An 18,565-nucleotide genomic window follows, 5' to 3' on the forward strand; every position below is an offset into this window, starting at 1 on the left:
TCTTGCCTGTGAAGATGGCCCAGTTCCGTTTCCCTTCACCAGGAGAAAACGCTTCTCTGCAAGGACACAAGAAGGTGGAAGAGGGAAGATGCTGTCCACCCAGCTTCACGCATGGCCTGGAGCAAGTCTCTGTGCCTGCAGGACCTGCTTCTCCTTCGCCGTACCGTGGGATGAGCAATGCTTGTCTGCCATGAGGGATTATTTTGGGATCAGCATTTGTAAGGTAAAGAGCTAGAAGGCAGAAAATAGAGCTGTCCATGCTCAGAAAAGAGGGTGGATGAAGGGGATGGAAGAGAGGGAGGAAGAAGAAATCTTGAGAGAAATTTCCTTATCGATGCCTAATAATAAAACAGATATGGGACTCGCAGGTGCTGGGAATTTCCTGCAGGCAGAGGAATCTGAGCGAGGCTGTGGAAATGAAGCAAACCCACCCCGCTGCACTCGGCGCAGAGCCTGCGAGCCTGCACCTCCACGAGGTGTGCTTGGACTTTGCCTTTTCCAGATATATATTCTGATTTTTTGTGGAGAGCCGGGGGTGGAGGGGAAGGTTGTGCAAAGTGCAGCAAAAACCTTGACAAATGATGTCACTCTGAATAAATATAATGTGAGCATTCTAATAAAGGTGTCTCAGTGGCTTTCCAGAAAGGCAAGCTCCACCAAAACATGGCTGCCTTCACACCCCTCTTCGTCTGTGGGGTGTGCGCATTGCTTTTATCAGCTGCACTCTATGTTTTAAAAGTTTTGAAGCAATCAGCTTTAAATTTGCCTCCCGGTCCGTTTCCTCTTCCGATCATTGGCAACCTGCATTTGCTGGACATCAGGAGACAGGACAAGTCGCTAATGAAGGTAAGAACAAGCGTTCTTCGTTTCTTGGGTGTTGAATGTCAGCACGTACCTATCTATAATTCTCCTCTGGTGACAGTTCTGAAACGATTTTCAGTGCCAAATGCATTTTTAAAAGCCTGTGATGTTTTAAAGGTTTCAGAATGCCCAAGGAAACTGTTAAACCCCCCACTCTGCAGAGAGTGGTGTTAAATATGAGCAGTGCTTACATGACAACTACTCACACATTGAAAACTACGAGTATCCGCAACAGATCAGACTGATGGACCTAAATTTTGGCATCTTCCTTGTGTTGTGAAATACTTTAAAATATTTGAGTGTCCGCGTGGCCAAATTGAAAGATGAATGTTTAATTGTGGGTGCCAAAATAGTTCGTATTTCTTACTCGCGTTGTCAGTTCTTCATGAGAATGGGAATAAATGTAGCACAGCCCAAAGCAGAGATGTGGGAGAAATCATTTGAAACAGTGAATGGCTTGGACTTATACAAGACAAGGTCCTCTGTAGGAGTCACAGTTGCCTTGCATCTGTCTTCCAGAAGAAAGGGGGAAATTTCAAAGTATTTAGTCTCCCAGAGCCAAAATGTGGCTCAGCGGGCATCCCCCACATCAGGACATGGCGTGTGAGTATCCTGCTCCTTACACCAAACCTTTTAACATCAGGTTGCCAGCAGCCCTCTGTCCTGCTTAGCACTCTGTAGGGAGGAGGAGCTGGCCCTCCTGTCTCATTCCCATCACCGTGCCAGGCGAGGGACCTCCGAGATGCCTTGGAACATCACCTTACAGCCACCAGCTCACAGCGGGCTCAACACCCAGAGCTTGGGACGTGGGAAGTGGTTCGGACTGTGGTTCCTGTTTCTGGCAAGACCAGAAATCCTTCTGCAGAGGATGGTAGGGGAGAAGGGGTTGTGGGGTGGTGCATGGACATGCTGGGAAGAATAAGCAAAGCAGAGGCTGGAAAGGAGGTGACCTTAGGATCCAGGAGCAAGGTGACAGCATCTTAGAGTAGAAAATCCTCCCCAAAAGGAGAATCCTCAAGGATTTCCCTATGAAATGATTGAAATCAGTGTCGTGTGAACTATTTTTTTTTTTTTTTTTTCATAAATAAAACAAGCCTGGCTATGTTGCTGAAACACAGATTAGACTCTGCCTGGGCTACCTGTTTGCTTTGGTACAGCGGCAGGGGTTGCTCAGCTTTGGACCCTCCTCTGGTTTACGTTGCCAGAACTGATCTCATTTAATGGGACACCAGGCTTGAACTCATGGTAGCTTTATGCAGCTTCAACTCCATTGCTCTCAGCCAAGTCTTAATTCCTTGTAAGGCCTGGCAGGACCATGTTTCTGAGCCTCCAGAGAGCTCCTGCTACCCGGTATCTCAGATCTCGCTATAAAGTCCTGCTGTGCAGTAGCTTGAAAACTATGGTGTAGCAGAAATAGAACGTAGAGTGTGGTATTGTGGTAATTTTCTAAGGCAAGTGGAAAGAGCAATGGTTTCTTATGCCTTTGTATGTCCATCCTTGGTGAATTATATTATGTACCTCTTTGCATTAAGTGCAACAAAGCTTTTATTTAACTTTTTATGCTAAATAAGGACACCTCTGCTCTTCCATCCTCTTGTGGACTGTAGTGTTACAGCCTGCCCGGTCAGCAGTTGCTCGATAGCTGTCTGGCAGATCTCGGTGATGCTTTTATGGTCTTGTTGATGTCCAATGTGTCTTGTTACCTTCTGCCTCTTTTAACCCAATGGGCCACACTGGGCCCAACCAGCTCAGAACAACAGTGGTTTTATGGAAGCTGTTGGGTTAAACAGAGCAGTGTTTATTTGCTTTGATTCCTCTTTCACTTCAGTGTCTCAGAGCTTTATCTCTGGCATCCCTCCATCCCTTCTGGCCATGGGAGGAGGAGGGGAAGGCAACTCTTCAGCCACCACAGCAGGACATACTACTTCCACTGACGACCTCCACGCTCTGATTTTTCTCTCTAGGTTTCAGAGAAATATGGCCCCGTGTTCACCGTCCATTTGGGGTTTCAGAGGGTCGTGGTGCTGACTGGCTACGAGGCAGTGAAGGACGCCCTTCTGCACATGGCAGACGTGTTTCTGGACAGACCGGCGATACCCATATTCTATCACATCCAACATGGAAATGGTATGGGCAGGCTGAAAAGATAAGGACGTGCTTGCTGTGCTGTTTCTCAAATGTGTTGTTTCAATTGCAACAGTATTCAAGAGTCCTGAGCTGCATCCTTATCATTGAGAGCTACATTTTGTGGGGCTTGGGGGCAGTTGTTGGTTTTCTTAAGAAAAATACTTCTGTGGATCTTTTTACTTGCCTTATCAGTTTTTTGCTTTTAGTGGCACTTGGGTCACATTTCAAGAGATTTTTTTTTTTTTTTTGCAGTGCAGGGGGAAGGAAATTATTTTTCACAATGCGAAGGCGAAGTCCTTATGCAATCTCTTTTCTGCAGTTACTGGGAGTTCAGACAAAGCGTGGATCACGCATGACTCATGATAAAGACTGCAAGAACTGGCAAGAGTGCAATAGCACGGGCTGTTTGTACCTCAAACAATTACTTCTGTAAACAGATTTTTGGCAGGTTTCTGAATTGCATGTTAAAAAGTAATACATTGCCCAAGACTAGACATTGAAAAACAATGAAGGGAATAATCCAGGGCTGAAAGGAAAAGATTTGATGACCTAATATGTATATAATGCATACAGCATGTGGGGGTTTTTTCATCTTGTTTTTAAGAGCGAAGCCCAGTGTGAAGAAGGGTTCACTATGCTACTTCCCTAACCAGCGTATGAAGATGTAGACTATGTTCAGACCTTGGAAGACTTCCTGAGAAGGGAGGACATCTGCATTGTACCCAAACACCTCCGTGCCCTCTTGGCTGAGCAGTTTTTTTGATGGGGTAGCCAGCTAGGGGGTATTCCCCAGCTGTAAGCAAAGTTGCCTCCCTGCCATCCCTCCTTGTCCCCCTGCACAGCATAAAGTTCATCCTCTAAAGCATAAGTTGTTTGGTGAAATCGTTTGTCCTGTTTGTGACAGGGACGGAGCAGTGTCATCTGCTCCTAGCCTTGCTCTCTGAAACAGCTGAGATGTTTTTCTAAGGAAAAACAAGTCAGCCTGAGACAAATGCATAGAGCTTTTTACTGTGTAGGGCTGCAAACAGACAAAGCTCTAAGCAAGCCAAACCCAGAGCTTTTGTGTGAACAGCACCCAACTGCTTAAAATATTGCCTCCTGCCCTCCTGAGACAACCTGGGGGGGGCGTTTCCAAGCCAGCCCCCCACCCGCTGAGCCTCTCAATCCTCTCCCAAGAAGGCTCCACCAGGTTGCAAAATACTTGTGCTCCCTGGCTGTGTTTTTAGTATCTGTATTTCTGAGAAAATCCCATACTGCCTCAGCAAACAGGGCATGCAATCCCTCCACAGGTGTGTTCTTTTCTTCTCATGAGCTCTGGAAGATGACACGGCGGTTCACCTTAGTCACCATGCGGGATCTTGGCATGGGGAAGCATCTTGGAGAACAAAGGATGCTTGAGGAGCTTCACTTTCTCATCGAGTTGATCAAATCCTTCAAAGGTGAGCTGGAGATAACATCAGGTGTTTCATGGTACTTTACAAAGCTACTACGAAGACCTCTGGGCTGCTTCAGAAATGACCAATACAGTTATGATTTTGTTCCTTTCTAGGTGGACCTTTCCGATTACGATTCTTGAATATGGCTCCCTCCAATATCACCTTTGCTATTCTCTTTGGGAGAAGGTTTGATTATGAAGACCCAACGTTTCTTACTCTGTTAAGACTCATAGATGAAGTTATGCACCTTCTTGGCTCTCCGTTCTTGCATGTAAGTTCCCCTCTGTGCTGAGGTGCTTCAGGATCTCATTGGAGTTGGTAGGTCAAGTCAATTTACTATTGCTGGATGGTTTTGGAGAGTCTTTAGGACACTGAAACATAAGATCCATAGAAGGGACCTTTTAAAGATCATCTAGTTCAACCCCACTGCCATGGGCAGGGACGAGATTCTTTGATTTGGGTTTTTCCTCCTCTGTGAAATCCTCCTGTGAAGGAGGTCCAACATCGTGTGGTGGCACTGGGCTGAGATGGTAATGTCACCTGGCCAGCAGAAGGGATGTTCTTGGTTCTTCCACAGCTGGAAAGTGCAATAACTGAGGCTTCCAGCATGGTGGGACTTGGGGCAGCATCCAGGAGCATCAGTGGAAATCCATAGTGGAAGCCCTATAGATGCTGCCCTTTGTTTATTTTATTTAGTCACTCTATTTAGTGAACTTTATGGTTTATAGCAAATTGTGGTCTCCCCTGAGGAAACAGACCCTAATTTAGGCCTGGGATCTGAGCAACCTTCTGTCTTTGGTGTTTCACAGTAACTGCAGGAAAACGTTCCTGGAGCGTGTCTTAAAAATATTCGTAGCACTTTTGGCAAAGAGTTCAGAAAGATTCTGCTTCCTCAGTTTTTCATGTTTTTTGTTTTGTCAGTATTTTTCCAGCAGTAACCAGAAAAAAACCACAAAATACCAGCACCTCCTACTCCCTCGTATTTTGAGTCCAAAGCAGGCTCAGGTGGAAGAGACAGGAGGGAATCAGGTGCCTCTCGGAAGGCATGGCCAGAGTTTGTTTCTTTAAAAACACACCAATGATAAAACTATTGAAATAATGACTTTATTTGTGCACGAACAAACTAAAATACCCAGGCTCATTCCAGTTATTTTTCTGCTGGGTGCTGTGTGAACATCCCAAAAGTAACATCTTGCCTCAGGGACAACTGCACTTGTATTTGGGGGTCACTGGGTTTTGGTCTCCTGGTGCAGTTTAAGAAACTAATGAAATTACAGAGAAGTGGTACAAAGTACAGAGCTGCAGACATTATATACGGACCTCTCATACCTCCTGTCATAGCATTAAGTTGATACCCACTCAACAGAGCTGCATAAAAAAAAAAGAGTATTTCGACTAAGAGGCCCTCACCTGAGCCAAGAGCTCTTGTTAAACTTAATCCTCCATCACAAGGAATACAGTATTAGGACTTAAGGTAATATTGAAAGTAATCCAAAAAGCTCTTTAAAAAAAAAAAAAAAAAAGATGCTGATGAATTTATTACCTGAATGAGAACTATTTACAATAGTTACAATTCACAATAGTACAACATCCCTTTTCTTTTAATCTCTACGGCAGGTTTAGGTTTTGCAGAAAACAGCAAAAATTATAACCAGTTAGCAAGAGTAAGAGATTTGTGAATCTTATTCTGCAGCCAGTTTATTTATAACATTGAGAAGTGGTGTAAGTAACCCCCCTGCACATAAAACGCAACTGTTTATTGTGCTGTGAAATTTAACGATGCTGAGAACTGAGCGTAATTGATTTATAATTCATGTGAAAGTTAAAAATGATGATCTAACAACTTTAAAACATAAGTATTTTGGCTTGCTAAACATTTGGAGTTTGCTAAAGTGTAATGCTTTATCTTTTGCTTTATTACCTCTTTTAAAATGTAATTTCATTGTTTCATGAGTTTACTATCACTTTCCCTTAATTGTATTTTTTTTAATTCGTGTTTATAGGCTCTGTCTAGACAAGTCTGATAGGCTCCATTCATTTCTGTAGAGAATTTTTAATAAGAGGAGGCATTTTTACACACTAAAATTTTTTAGCTAGCCAAAAAGAGAGACACCAATCACATGTCATTTGGTTCCTCCCATAATGGTTTCTCCATTATGATACATGAGTTTTAGAAGGTAATGGGTGAATTTTTTTGTGATTTTTTTTCCACAATTTTTTTCCTTTTTTTCCTTTTTAGTTATTTAATTTCTACCCATTCCTTGGATTTCTCCTCAAACCTCACAAGATGATACTGAAAAAAGTAGAAGAGGTGCGTGAGATCTTAAAGAAACGCATCAAGGAAAACAAAGAAAGTTTTAAGGAAAACAACCTGACGAGCTACATTGATGCATTGATATTCAAACAAGAGGTATTTTAACGATGTGACGATTCCTAGTGTGGTTGTCTTATACAGAGATACTCCGTGCTGCTTGTCTAATGAACATGCTCTACTACGGTCTATATGAAAATATTTAAATTTGGGGTAAACATCCTCCTATTGTAATATGTTAAATACCACATACTGCAGGAAAAGCAAGAAATAATTAACTAGACCATGATGTGTAGAACTTGTCCTCAGGTGTTAGCTACGGCCCCTTCCTTGCTGGAGAGCGAGAGAGAGGTAACGTCATTTTTCCAGCACCCTCCGGGCAGACGCATCCCTCCCTCCGGGCATGGGAAGAGGCACCAGATTCCCAGCTGCAGAGGTGCAGAAGTTCCTATTGCATTTGCGCAAACAGGTCACCAGCTCCCATGGGGTGGATTTACCAACAGGAATGATGGTGTGGGAGTATAGCAAGGAGGGATCAGTCTGTATTTGCCCTTTTTCTCCAAGCGTTTGCATCCGCGAACTAGAGACGGGTGGTGGGCAGGACGGGTACTTGGGCTTGATGCCTTCTGCATGTGCCTCAGCTGTTGCCCACAGGAACGGGCAAGGTGTTTCCCATCAGCAGCACAAAGCAGGGACAGCAGAGTTGATGTGCCAGTGGTGTCCTGGGTCTTCATGGCTTTCCTGCGGCTCCTAGGAGGGCCTGGCACACACCTGGACAAATTCCAGCTCCCTGACTTGGGAAGGCACAGTGCTGCACCTCTCACCAATTTTTTGCCTTCTCAGGATCTGCAGGCAGGGGATGGAAGTCCTGAGTCTATCAGACAACCACTGTCCAGAGCCAATAAATGTCTTGTGATGTTGGAAAAATCACTGAATTTGTCCAGTTAGTTCATTTTTTTTGGTAGCAAAATCTCAGGTGTGAAAATATTTCTGCTAAAAAGTGAAGCATTTCTGTAATGGTATGTCAATGTGGTGCACCTTGGCACTTGTAATTCACATGCATCACACTGTAATGTCTCTGAAGACCAGGTTACTCGTCCAAGTTCTCTCATTCCATGCTAACAGCAGTGGTTTTTTTTTCTTTTCATTTCCCTGAAGGAGCAAAATAAAAGCAATACTTTTTTTCATGATGCAAACATATTGGCCTCTGCGCTCGACCTGCTCATGGCTGGCACCGAGACCACATCCACGACACTGCAATGGGCCATCCTGCTACTGATGAGGTACCCCGAGATTCAAAGTAAGGCGCCTTTATGGTTTTGCTTTTCTTACATAGGGTACTGAAGTACTCTGCAGTGGCTTTGTAAGTGCTGCTTACCTGTAAAAGCTTTGTAGCCTCTCATGCATCCAAAATCTGAGCATCTGGAACCTGTTCACCTCTGTCCAAGCGTTGTATGCTGCCATTCAAGACCAAAGGAACCTCCTGCCCCGTGGGAGTCCAACCAGCAGTCAGCACGAGCTGGGATTTGGAGGTGCCTTACCACTGAGGGAAACTCACTTCATGCCTTTCCTTTGCCCTGCAGAAAAGGTGCACGCAGAGATTCAGAGAGTTCTTGGCCCTGACTCCTTGCCTACCTTTGAGAACCGGAAAAACATGCCATTTACCAATGCAGTGATCCATGAGGTGCAGAGATTTGTCAGTCTCCTGCCACATATTCCACGGTGCACATCTGTTGACACCCACTTTAAAGGCTACTTCATCCCCAAGGTACTTGCTGCTTTCCAGACAAAGAGGGGGGTACAGCACACCGGTGACCCACAGGGTGAAATGTCACAAGGAGTGGGGGAGCTTGAAGCACAGGGCTTTTGGTGGGGAAAAGCCAGTTCCCCAATCCTCCATCTTCTCTGCATTTGATGGCAGTGTGAATTCAGGGTTATGCACGCAATAATCTGGAGTCTGTTCCTTATGCTCTTCACTCTCCATTGCCATTCATGAGTTCTGCCTCTGGAATACCATGGCATTGCCTCATTGCCTTGCTGGAAGCAAGCACAGAGCAGCTTGGCAGGAAGGAAGCCTGGCCCACATCTTTCTTCTCCTTCATAACTCAGGAACAGCCAACAGCCATTGTTTAATCACATATTAGTCAGCAATGCCAGTGAAAGGGGTTTCCACACTAACTAAGGGTCATATGGTCATGTACAAGCCCAGAAATTAGTTCTTCAGAGGTAGAAGTTTGCTTGCAGACAGAGCCCAAAGGGAGGAACAGTTACGTGGCTGAATGGGCAAAGCCAGAATTTTGCTACATCCACACGTGCTAAAGCAGAGTGTCGTTGTGCTCTAGGGAACAACAGTGATTCCTTTGCTCACCTCCGTGCTGCTGGATAAAACACAATGGGAGACGCCAGATGAGTTCAACCCCAACCATTTCCTTGATGCAGATGGGAACTTCGTAATGAAGAAAGCGTTCCTGCCCTTCTCCATAGGTAATGAAAGCGTTTGATCCTGCACGGGGCACCGAGTTCCCAGTGCCCCTCAGAAGATGTTAGCCAAGTGGCAGGGTCCGAGCCTCTGTTGGGAACAGCACAGACATGGTGGCGGGGATGGTTTAGAAATACCCACCCTGGGTTTTGACGACTTGCAAACAGCCCTCAGGGGTGGGAGGCACACTGGGCCCCGGTGTTGAAGGACACCACTGGGACCTATAGAAGAGTCAACACCTTCAAGCAGGAGTTCAGCCTTCCCTCTGCCTTGGGAAGGCCAGTTTCTAGGGTGTCCCAGATCAATTTCTTGCAGAGTCAGAGTGAAACAGCCCATTCAAATGCCTGTAGGAGACCAACAGTGATGGCTGCTTAATATCACACCATGCTGGTTTGCATTTCTGAGGCCTGTGCTGTCCCTCGTGCTATTGTTACCAAGAGGTGTTGGGTTGAGCCACCACTTACCCAGTAACTCCACCAACAGTCACGCTTTTGGCATTGCAGGGCAGAGAAAGTGCATTGGAGAAGGTCTTGCCACGATGGAGCTCTTCATCTTCTTCACAGGCTTGATCCAGAAATTTACTTTTAAGCCTCCACCTGGGGTCAAAGAATCTGAGCTGGACATGACTGCAGAGGTTGGATTCACCGTAAGACCCCGTCCACAGTGTGCCTGTGCTGTGCTACGGCAATAAACCCAAGGCTCTGAACTGAGAAAAATCCACATAATTATTTTGTACAGAGCCTAGCAGATGCACAAAGGAGAAACCAGAGCCCTTTGCAGTAGATACAAGTAGTGTCTTCTTACTCAAAGCCTTCCAAGTACTGGCTATATGCTTAAAATATCTGTTGAACAAATATTTTTCTAAGAAGCAGAGGAGGGCTGGTGGGTAAGGTTACCTGGAAAATCCCAGCCAGACACATGACTGGAAATGACAGGACAGCCACTGCTTTACACATTAAATATACAACATAAGAAACTTATTCTAGTCCTGAGCTTCTGGGAGAGGATACTTCTCGAGAGTGGATCATTTCTTCATTTGGAGAGCAATATTAGATACAAATGTTGATCATCGTCTGATCCCTGCTCTTTTCCCATTCCCTGCTGCATGCGGGATAAATTATTCCCAGATTCCCTCTTCCTGTGTCTGACGGATGCTCCTCCAGCACTTCCCAGACTTCTGGTTTTGAATCCCAGATGCCAAACCGTGGACTTTTTAGGTTCCCCTTGCTCTGAGGGACCTCAGCACAGTTCCTTGGGAGTCTTTGGCCCTTTCTGTGTACAGGCTCTGCTGTGCCCACACTGGTGTGGGACTTAACAGCTCTCCCCAAACAAGGCAAAACACTCTCCCCTACATTTTTGAAGGGCAGCTCAGATACATAAGCACAGCTTCTTTTCAGAGCACCGCGTGTGAACAAGTAAGCATGGAAACCTTGCAAAGATGCTCCTAAAATGTTCTTTCCTTAAGCAGCACAGAAGCTGGGCGGATCTGGGCAAAGTGACAGCAAACCTGTCCATCTCCCCTTTCCTCATTTCTCCCAGGTTTCTGTGAGATTTGTCAGGACCCTGTCTTTTCTTGACATTCCCATCACTTCTCCTCCTCTGACTAGAGATGGAGCGTCGTCACATCCCCTCACCAGTGAAGGCAACAGGACTCTTTTACAGCAGCTGGCTTCTTCCTTGGTCTGAAATGCTGACTGAAGGAGGCGATGGGACTGCAATGGGAGGTGGGCTGAGCCGTAGTCCCACAAAGCGTTTGAGCTGGTTAACCCCCAGGAGGGATCCTTGTCTGCTGTAGGATGGGGAGAAGATTCCTCCCGTTCCCTACATACCACCTGATTCTTCCAGGATAATGGTAAATAAACAGAGCGTGATGCCTTTGCTCCCAGGTGAGTGCAGGTGGACCGGGGGTGCAGAAAGCCTCAAGGCTTAGCTCTGCGCTCCCTGATGGGCGGCTGGCAGGGCGTTCTACCCCGGGAAGGACGGCAGGGCTGGGCTCCCTGTGACTCCCAGGGATCGTGGTGCCACCTCGTGGCAAAAAGACAATAGAAATGTCATTCTGCGCAAGGGGTACTGCTCTAGCCAGCGCGCAGAGGGGCTGCAGGCAGCAGGCAGCCCTCGTTTTACAAATCTTTACAGTTGCTGCAATCCTCGCACCTGATCATTGCCCCTCTGAGAGCAGGAGCCCCTGGTCCCAGCACCGCGCAGCGCTGGGGATGGCAGGATGGGCCCTGGGACGTGCTGCCCAGGCAGCTGCGGGTGGCAGGACCCACAGACACCCCGTGAGCTGGGTCTGTTCGGATCTCACTTTACAGATCAAGCCACCTGCCCTGCCCCGAGATGTTTGCCTTCAATTCAGGTCAGTGTGTTGCAAAGCACAAACATGTTTTGCAGCTAGAGGGAAGACCCTCAGGGTCACTGAGGAATGTGGAAATGGTATTTCCACCCCTGAGAGCCAATGTTTTCTGCTAGATAAATCTGTAGCTGAGTCATAATCAATGTTCTGCCACCGTTTGGCTGAACAAATAAATGGGAGGCAGGCATTCTCTTTTGCGGAGATATATTCAGCTGTCTAATTCAGCGTGCTGGGGAGTGATCACTTCCATCCATCTGCTAACACAGGCACAAGTCGGATGCACTTTCCAAAGGAATCAAAGAAACCTGTTCCCTGTGGATGTTTGCACCTGGTAGCTCATGGCTCTTGTTGAGGCGCAGGTATCGCACAGTCTGCTGGATTGCTGTATGCGGCCGGCACTGCCGCAGGCTCCGCGCTGCCTGCTGGGGAGTGCCGGTGCAGGAGGTGATGTCCAAAAAGAGCAGGCTCTGAAGGCTGCGATGCCGTGTAAGAAGGGATCCATCTCTCAGCTTCGAAGCCAAGACCCCGAGAGCCTATGGCAAGGGGTCAGGTCTGAGGTTCCACCAGTGAATTCATGCAGATTTGAACCCAGCCCAGTTTTGGCCCCTGGAGCACTAGATTGTTGCCGTATCTGTCTTTTGAGTTCATATTACTTTTGGAGGGGGCCAGAGCAGGAACAGTCCTGGCCTCTCTGAAGCCAAAGGCAAAAGTCTTTGGTTTTTTATTTCAGCAAGGCCAAGACTTCCTTCATTGAGTTGATATGTGGCTTGCTCTCAGTTCCTTTACCTGTCTCTCCCTGCCTTCCCTGAAGAAGACCCCATCCTGCTGCCACCACTCTTCAAGAGCGACATTGCCAGCAGGTGATGCTTCAGGAGAACAAGAGGTGACAGGCTCAGGGTCCGAGGCACTAAGCAGAGGGACAGTATCAGCACCAGTGAAGCTATGGTGGGAACCTTTCATTCCGTCTCTGCAAGCAAGAGCCAAAGACAAAAAAAGTGAAACCCCAGGGCTATGCCCAGGACTGACTAGTAGCCCATAGCTGAGCACAAAGGGAAAGCTCTTTGCCCTGGAGACACCACTCTGCAGATATGGAGGATCTCCTGTTGAGCTGTTTGTTAAGCAGGTTCAGGGTATGCAGAACCTGTGAGATACAAGTAAAACTTACAATATTCGTTGTCACTCTGGGCTCAAGATCAACCTTTCATGGCATTTGCATTTCTGTGTAATGCAAAGTTGGGTGGCAGGCATATGAAATATAAGGAAGACATGGGATTAAAACTTTATTGGGTTCCCACGAAGGGGCAAACAGACAATATGATAAAGCACATGATAAGATAATGCATATGGAGAAGTGTCAATTCACAGACAGATAAGTGGATAAAAATATTGCCTGAGCTATACATCAACTGGAATAAGATTGCAGAATACGATGGCAGATAAGAGTGCAACAGACAGGGACAACAGCCAGACAAAGCTACAGAGAAAAGGAAAACAACCAAAACCAGGTCTTGTCTAATCCCTGATCCCAAGACTCCTTGTGTGTGTGCGTGCAATACAAGCACTGTGAAATTATAGATACCATTTGCAAGGAAATTGCATGGCTGGTTCCAATGGCCAGACCATCCCAAATACCAGATTGACTGCTGATGTTGGCTCTTAACATTACCCAGGAGGTCTGAAGAGGAACAGCGTTTGCTCCTATCTAACAAGGTCGGGAAAGACAGAGATCCATACACCCAGAAATGGGTCTAGTTCATTTTGTGTGTCATTAGCCTTTTATGATTGGTTGCTGGTACAAATGCCACATGGCCTTACGATGTGGATTGCAAACTTAGAAATACAGATCTTGTTTCATTCAGACTGTGAAGCAGTGTTGAACTTGGTGGTAGCAGCACTTGCTTATCTAAACAGGTTTGCAGACTCTGGGGCATCTTTCAGGAGACTGTTCCAAGGCAGAAATAACTTCGTCCTCATATCGCATGAATCAGTCAGGTTTTTCATGCTCAGTGTTCGACTTGGCTGCCTAGGCTGGCAGGATTTTGCTAGAAGCTAGAGAGCTTAGAAAAGTTCAGGAGGTGCCTACAGATGGTTCAAGTGTGTGACTCACAGTGTATTTCTGTGGCTTCCAGCAAATGGCAGTGCTTCTTTCCTCAGGATTTTGGGCAGATTTCTGTGACATTATGAACCTCACTGCTTTGCCATGTGAGCCTGGGTGTCACACCTACTACTCATGGGCTGCATCCCCTTCACCAGACCACCTCCTTGGCCCCTCCATCGGCTCCATGCACAGTCTGTCTTGAGAAGAAGTGTGTGTTTGTCAACCACCATCATAGTTTCTAATTGATCATACACATCTCCTCACAGCACAGGAGCAAAGAGGGGGTCGGCAAACTATGGGGCAGATGTAGCGTTGGAGAGCAGTGGAGTGAGACTGGATGGAGGCAGCAGGAAGGGGATGTGAAAGAGGGTGATGTGGCAGGAGGGGGGGGTGGCGAGTTCTAGCATAGCTAAGTTGGGACTAAGCAGCTTCCCCACTTGTTGGGTTGCTCTTCAGCAAGGCTGTGGTTATTCATGCGGGACAGCACAGGTTGCCTGAGGCTGAGGCCTTAATGTGAAAGTCGTTTGGGGGACGGTAAGGTCCAAGTCAGCCTCTGAAACTCCTGGCTGGGGCTGAAAAGTAAACGTCTGCAGCAATCCTACAAAGAAGACAAACAGCTCCATCTTCGCGAGGCTTTCTCCAATGCAGTTCCTTCGCCCTGCAGATGAAAGCAGTGTGTTTATTTGATGGAAAGATCAAACTAGAATATTTGTCATGGACATGTTAGCATCTGAGATGTTGTAATGGAGGCAGGAGTGACACCTTGAAACGCATCAGAGTGTTTCAGAGCAGATGAGCCCATGTTGGTAAAGGTAGCTGCCCCAGTCACACTGGCACAGTGTGCCTGCCTGGTCTCTTTTGTCACACAGCTACCCAGAGCAGCAAGTCACAGCCATGTCACAGGGTTAATATGCATTTATGATGTACCCTCTCTTCTCCTTAGCTCTTCCAACCCTCCAGCAGCTTTAACCCTTTCTCTCTGAAAAGCAGCCTCGTAGCAAAATGCCACCTCCTCCCAAAGTGGAATGGTTTAAAACTCACTTTTCCTGTGGAATTTATCCTAACTTGCCACTTTTAGAAAAGACTATGTTTCTTGTTTCCTCCCCCCCCCTCTTTGTGCTAGATTCCCAGCCCTTGCATGATGGTTCCTGTATGGGTGAGGCACTTGGTGGACAGCAAGGACTGGCTTCTTAATGTCTGAAGTCACTGCTGAGGGTCTGTGGTTGGAGCACGTTCTGGAATCCCTTCAAGCCATCCTTTCAGAGAAACAGCTGGAAAGTGTAAGTTTGCACGGGAGGATTTGTAAGATTCTGCAGGAAATCTCCCTTTATAATACTTACAGGCTCCTGCAGTGTTGGGATTTGTTAAACTCCCAGCAAGACTACTCCATGCAGCTGTGCCCTCTTGCAATGCAGCCATGGAGGGCATGGGCCGGGGGCAGGCATTTCTGGAAATGAGCAACCTTTGGAAGCATTTATGGCTGTCGGGAAGGCAATGCGTAAGTGATATTTCTTCTTTTAGGATGGCTCAGTGGAGAGTTTCTGATACATAACAACTGTTCCTACCATTAGCTCAGTTTAAGTCTCGGGGGGTTGGGTTTATGAGCCTCCGGGGAGAGAATGTTAATGGTATTTTGCAGGTGAAATTGAGATTAAAAAAATAAAAGAAAAAGTTTGTGACTTGACCAAAACGACAGATGGAAGTAGTGTCAGGATGCCAAGTGCCCCATCACCTCCCCCAACCATGGACCTGTGCTTCTTCCTCTAAAACAAAAGGTCTTGTTGAAAATCTTTGGCAGCTCTCAAAAGTGCCACCGGAAGAATTACAGTCCAAGGTGACTTTTGGGAACAATCAAGGGCCTTGGATTTAAGATTTCACAGTGAGAGTAATACAGTTTGGTGTACTCTGTCCCATATTGGGTCTCTGCTGGCTGTAATACCCTGCCAAGGGGCAAGGCTTATTGGGACTCTTCCTTGGCTCTGGTGGGCAATGGATGAGGCCTTGTCCAGACCCATTGACACGTGGGACTTGGCTCAAGACAGTACTTGATGGTCCCTGGATTGTTACCCTCACTTCCAGGAGAGCTCACAAAACCCCGTGCATAGCTATGCTGGCAGCCCCACCAGTCCCAGTCTGGTTATCCTCCTGCTCCTGACAGCTTTGAGGCATTTTTCCACCTTCTTTTGGACACAATATATCCCTTTGTCTTCTCTCCTGTTAAACCTTTGGGAACCAACCCCTTCAGTGGTGAGAGAGGTGTGCTTGGAGAGCAGCCATTTGCTTGGATGCAGAATAATTGACTCCATTCAGTTACCTGGTTGCTTATCGACCAAGTTAAAGGCAGTACTTAGCCACAAAGATGTCATTAGTGTATATTGTAATAAAATGGTCCTGCTATAGCCTCAGCTCTGTGCAGATCAGCCCTTTAGTTACCTGTGGAGAAGGGCAGGAAAGCCTCTCTCTTTACAAAATTCCCTTCAGCATCAAGGAAGTGGTTGGGGTTGAACTGATGTGGTGTCTCCCATTGCGTCTTATCCAGCAGCACTGAGGTGAGTGACGGGATTACAATTATACCCTGGAAGAAAAGTACATGAAGGCACAAAAGATAGCAGAAGTGCTCTGTTTTGGTTCTTTTTGTGACATAGACTTCGCTGTCCCAGAAGATTTGCTCCACCTGGGGTAGATAGAGACCCTGAGGGTTTTATCCCATCAGCCAGTGGAGAGAGAAGTCAGTGAGATTTTCCCAGCGGTGCCAAGGATTGAAGCCAACTCCCACATGGTGCTGTGAAAACCTCAAGCAGAGGGTCAGATCCTGTAAATTCCCTGGCAGATACTTCATTGTGCAGATGGCTTCAAGGAGGTAAACCAAGGTTACTCATGCAGTGAGGAAGTCCTGAGCATGAGAGGGACTGAACTGAGTCCTGCAATACCAGTCTCTCTGGACTTAACATAGAAACTCTTCTGGGGATGATTTTGGACACCTACTTTGGACTTCAGTCCTATAATTCCCTCTCAAGAACTTGGTCTCTAGTGGCACTGGCAAAAATGAGGAGGGGGGTGTGTACCTGGGCTGGAGCAGTTACCTACCTTGGGAAGGAAGTAGCCCCTGAAGTGGGTGTCAACAGCAGTGCAGCGGGGAACGTGGGGCAGGAGGGTAATAAACCTCTGCACTTCGTGCAGCACCGCATTTGTAAATGGCATGTTCTTCCGATCCTCGTATGTAGCCCAGCTTCCAGCTTTGACGGTTCTCCCAATCTCCTCCTGCACCTTTTCTGGAAGGAACAAACAGAGTTGGATTCCAGGAAGGAAGCCAGTTCCCAATTTGGTTTTGGGAAAAACATATTTTTCCAGTGTCTGGAGGGAGGGGAGTCTTAAAACGCCAGCCTGGGTTTCCCCACTCTATTTCTAGTTCAGGCACGTGGATGGGTTGTTTCCCCAGCATCACACTTTGATCTCCACTCATCCTCTCTCCCAGAGAAGCACAGGGACTATTTGGTTGTGACTTTGACCAGCATCTAATTACATCAGGAGTTCGTAATAATAGAGAGATAGGATTCAGTCCTCAAGGCAAAAGAGCTTCTGTGGATCTGAGGCCAGGCCTCTCCCCTCCCCAAATCAGCCATGCCACGCATGGAGCGTAGGCGGAAGGAGCTCACTTTGAATCTCTGGGTATTTCATCATCAGCAGGATGGCCCACTGGAGCGTTGTGGCTATGGTCTCTGTTCCCGCCATGACCAGGTCAAGTATGGATGCTATTAAGTTGTCATCATGGAAGAGGCTGTCTTTCTTGTTTTTCTCCTTGAAAAACACAAGTGGTAAGAAAGGTCTTAAAACCATCAGTCCTAGTATTCAGCAAGCTTGGGAAATACTGCATAGCCTACAACGCAGTTATCTATGATCTTGTGTTTGTCAACTGGGTGATAAAATAGACCTGATCTTGAATGCACAGCATGTGCCAAAGATGGGAGCTCCAAAGACGGAAGGTTTGGAGTGGAAATTTGGTTCAGCATCCATCTCCACCTAGAAGCAGTCTGAAGCCCAGGGCCAGATGCTGTTCACAGACCCAGCCTCACAGTTTTGGAAAGAGTCCGGTCTCCTCCCCTGCACAGTAAGAGATCCAACTAATCCTAGGTCCAAGGGACTCCTCCTGCCCAAGGGCAGGTTTGAATCCCCAACAGTGTTCAAAATTACCTTTCAGGCCATTTCGTGTGAATTCATGCATTTACCACTAGGAACGAGGAGTTGATATCACATTATTAGCACTGCTATTTCAGGAGTGGACTGAGACAGTGGCTTTCATATCTTAATTTTGATAGAAAAATCCCTGCAGTAAATGGCACCAACTGTAAGAGACTGGCATCTGATTCAGTACCACTAGAATAACAGCATGGATTTCAATAGGTTTACATGACCTGACTGAAATCAAGACTCAGCAACTGTTCTAGGCAGAAAATCCAAAGGAGACGCTGCAAACAGCCAACAGAGCTAAGCAGTCAAATACCTCTTGTTGCTTGAATATCAGTGCATCAATGTAGCTCCTCACGCTGTTCTCATTGATGTCCTCCCTGCTTGCCTTCATGTATTGCCTTAAAATGACGCGCACATCTTCTATTTTCCCAAGCATAATCTTGTGGGTTTTGAAAAGAAATCCAAGGAATGGGTAGAAATTGAAATACTGATGAGGAATTAAAAAAGAGAAGCATTAAGTCTGCAGAAGGATCAACGTGCTGAAATAGCTTCTTCCTAAGGCATGATGTATCAGGTGAGTTTTGTATTGTAGTACTAATACCTGAGCATCCCAGGGACTTCCTGGGCAGATTTTGATGAGGGAGGGCTTTGCAATCTTTGGGCCTGTATTTAGTACTACCTAATTTTAAGCATTTATGCTGTTCTGTGGAAA

General features: G+C 46.6%; 2 protein-coding genes across 6 annotated transcripts in view; one reads left to right on the forward strand and one right to left on the reverse strand.

Annotated features, from left to right (window-relative positions):
* On the forward strand, positions 1-12,893 carry LOC104637153 (cytochrome P450 2W1). Of its 4 annotated transcripts, none has more exons than XM_010304532.2 (9): positions 1-846; positions 2,826-2,988; positions 4,278-4,427; positions 4,538-4,695; positions 6,664-6,834; positions 7,894-8,035; positions 8,319-8,503; positions 9,078-9,219; positions 9,718-10,190. In XM_010304532.2, the coding sequence occupies exons 1-9, from the start codon at positions 664-666 to the stop codon at positions 9,903-9,905; spliced, it is 1,482 nt and encodes a 493-aa protein (XP_010302834.2). In that variant the 5' UTR covers positions 1-663; the 3' UTR covers positions 9,906-10,190. The 4 variants fall into 4 exon arrangements, with proteins under 4 accessions (XP_010302834.2, XP_075624280.1, XP_075624281.1 ...); XM_075768165.1 differs by lacking the exon at positions 9,718-10,190 and adding an exon at positions 10,754-12,893 and having other exon boundaries at positions 601-846; XM_075768166.1 differs by lacking the exon at positions 1-846 and adding an exon at positions 1,530-1,667.
* LOC104637154 (cytochrome P450 2W1) overlaps positions 12,837-18,565 on the reverse strand; it is a 24,979-nt gene continuing 19,250 nt past the window's right edge. For both annotated transcript variants that reach the window (XM_075768162.1, XM_010304533.2), the window contains 5 exons: positions 18,167-18,340; positions 17,322-17,463; positions 16,753-16,937; positions 16,099-16,240; positions 12,837-14,323 (listed from right to left, as the gene is read on the reverse strand). In XM_075768162.1, coding sequence (XP_075624277.1) covers positions 14,133-14,323; positions 16,099-16,240; positions 16,753-16,937; positions 17,322-17,463; positions 18,167-18,340 — 834 coding nt within the window. In that variant the 3' untranslated portion in view covers positions 12,837-14,132. The remainder of the gene's footprint in view (positions 14,324-16,098; positions 16,241-16,752; positions 16,938-17,321; positions 17,464-18,166; positions 18,341-18,565) is intronic.

This window comes from Balearica regulorum, chromosome 15, assembly GCF_011004875.1.
Source record: "Balearica regulorum gibbericeps isolate bBalReg1 chromosome 15, bBalReg1.pri, whole genome shotgun sequence".
NCBI classification, from domain to species: domain Eukaryota; kingdom Metazoa; phylum Chordata; class Aves; order Gruiformes; family Gruidae; genus Balearica; species Balearica regulorum.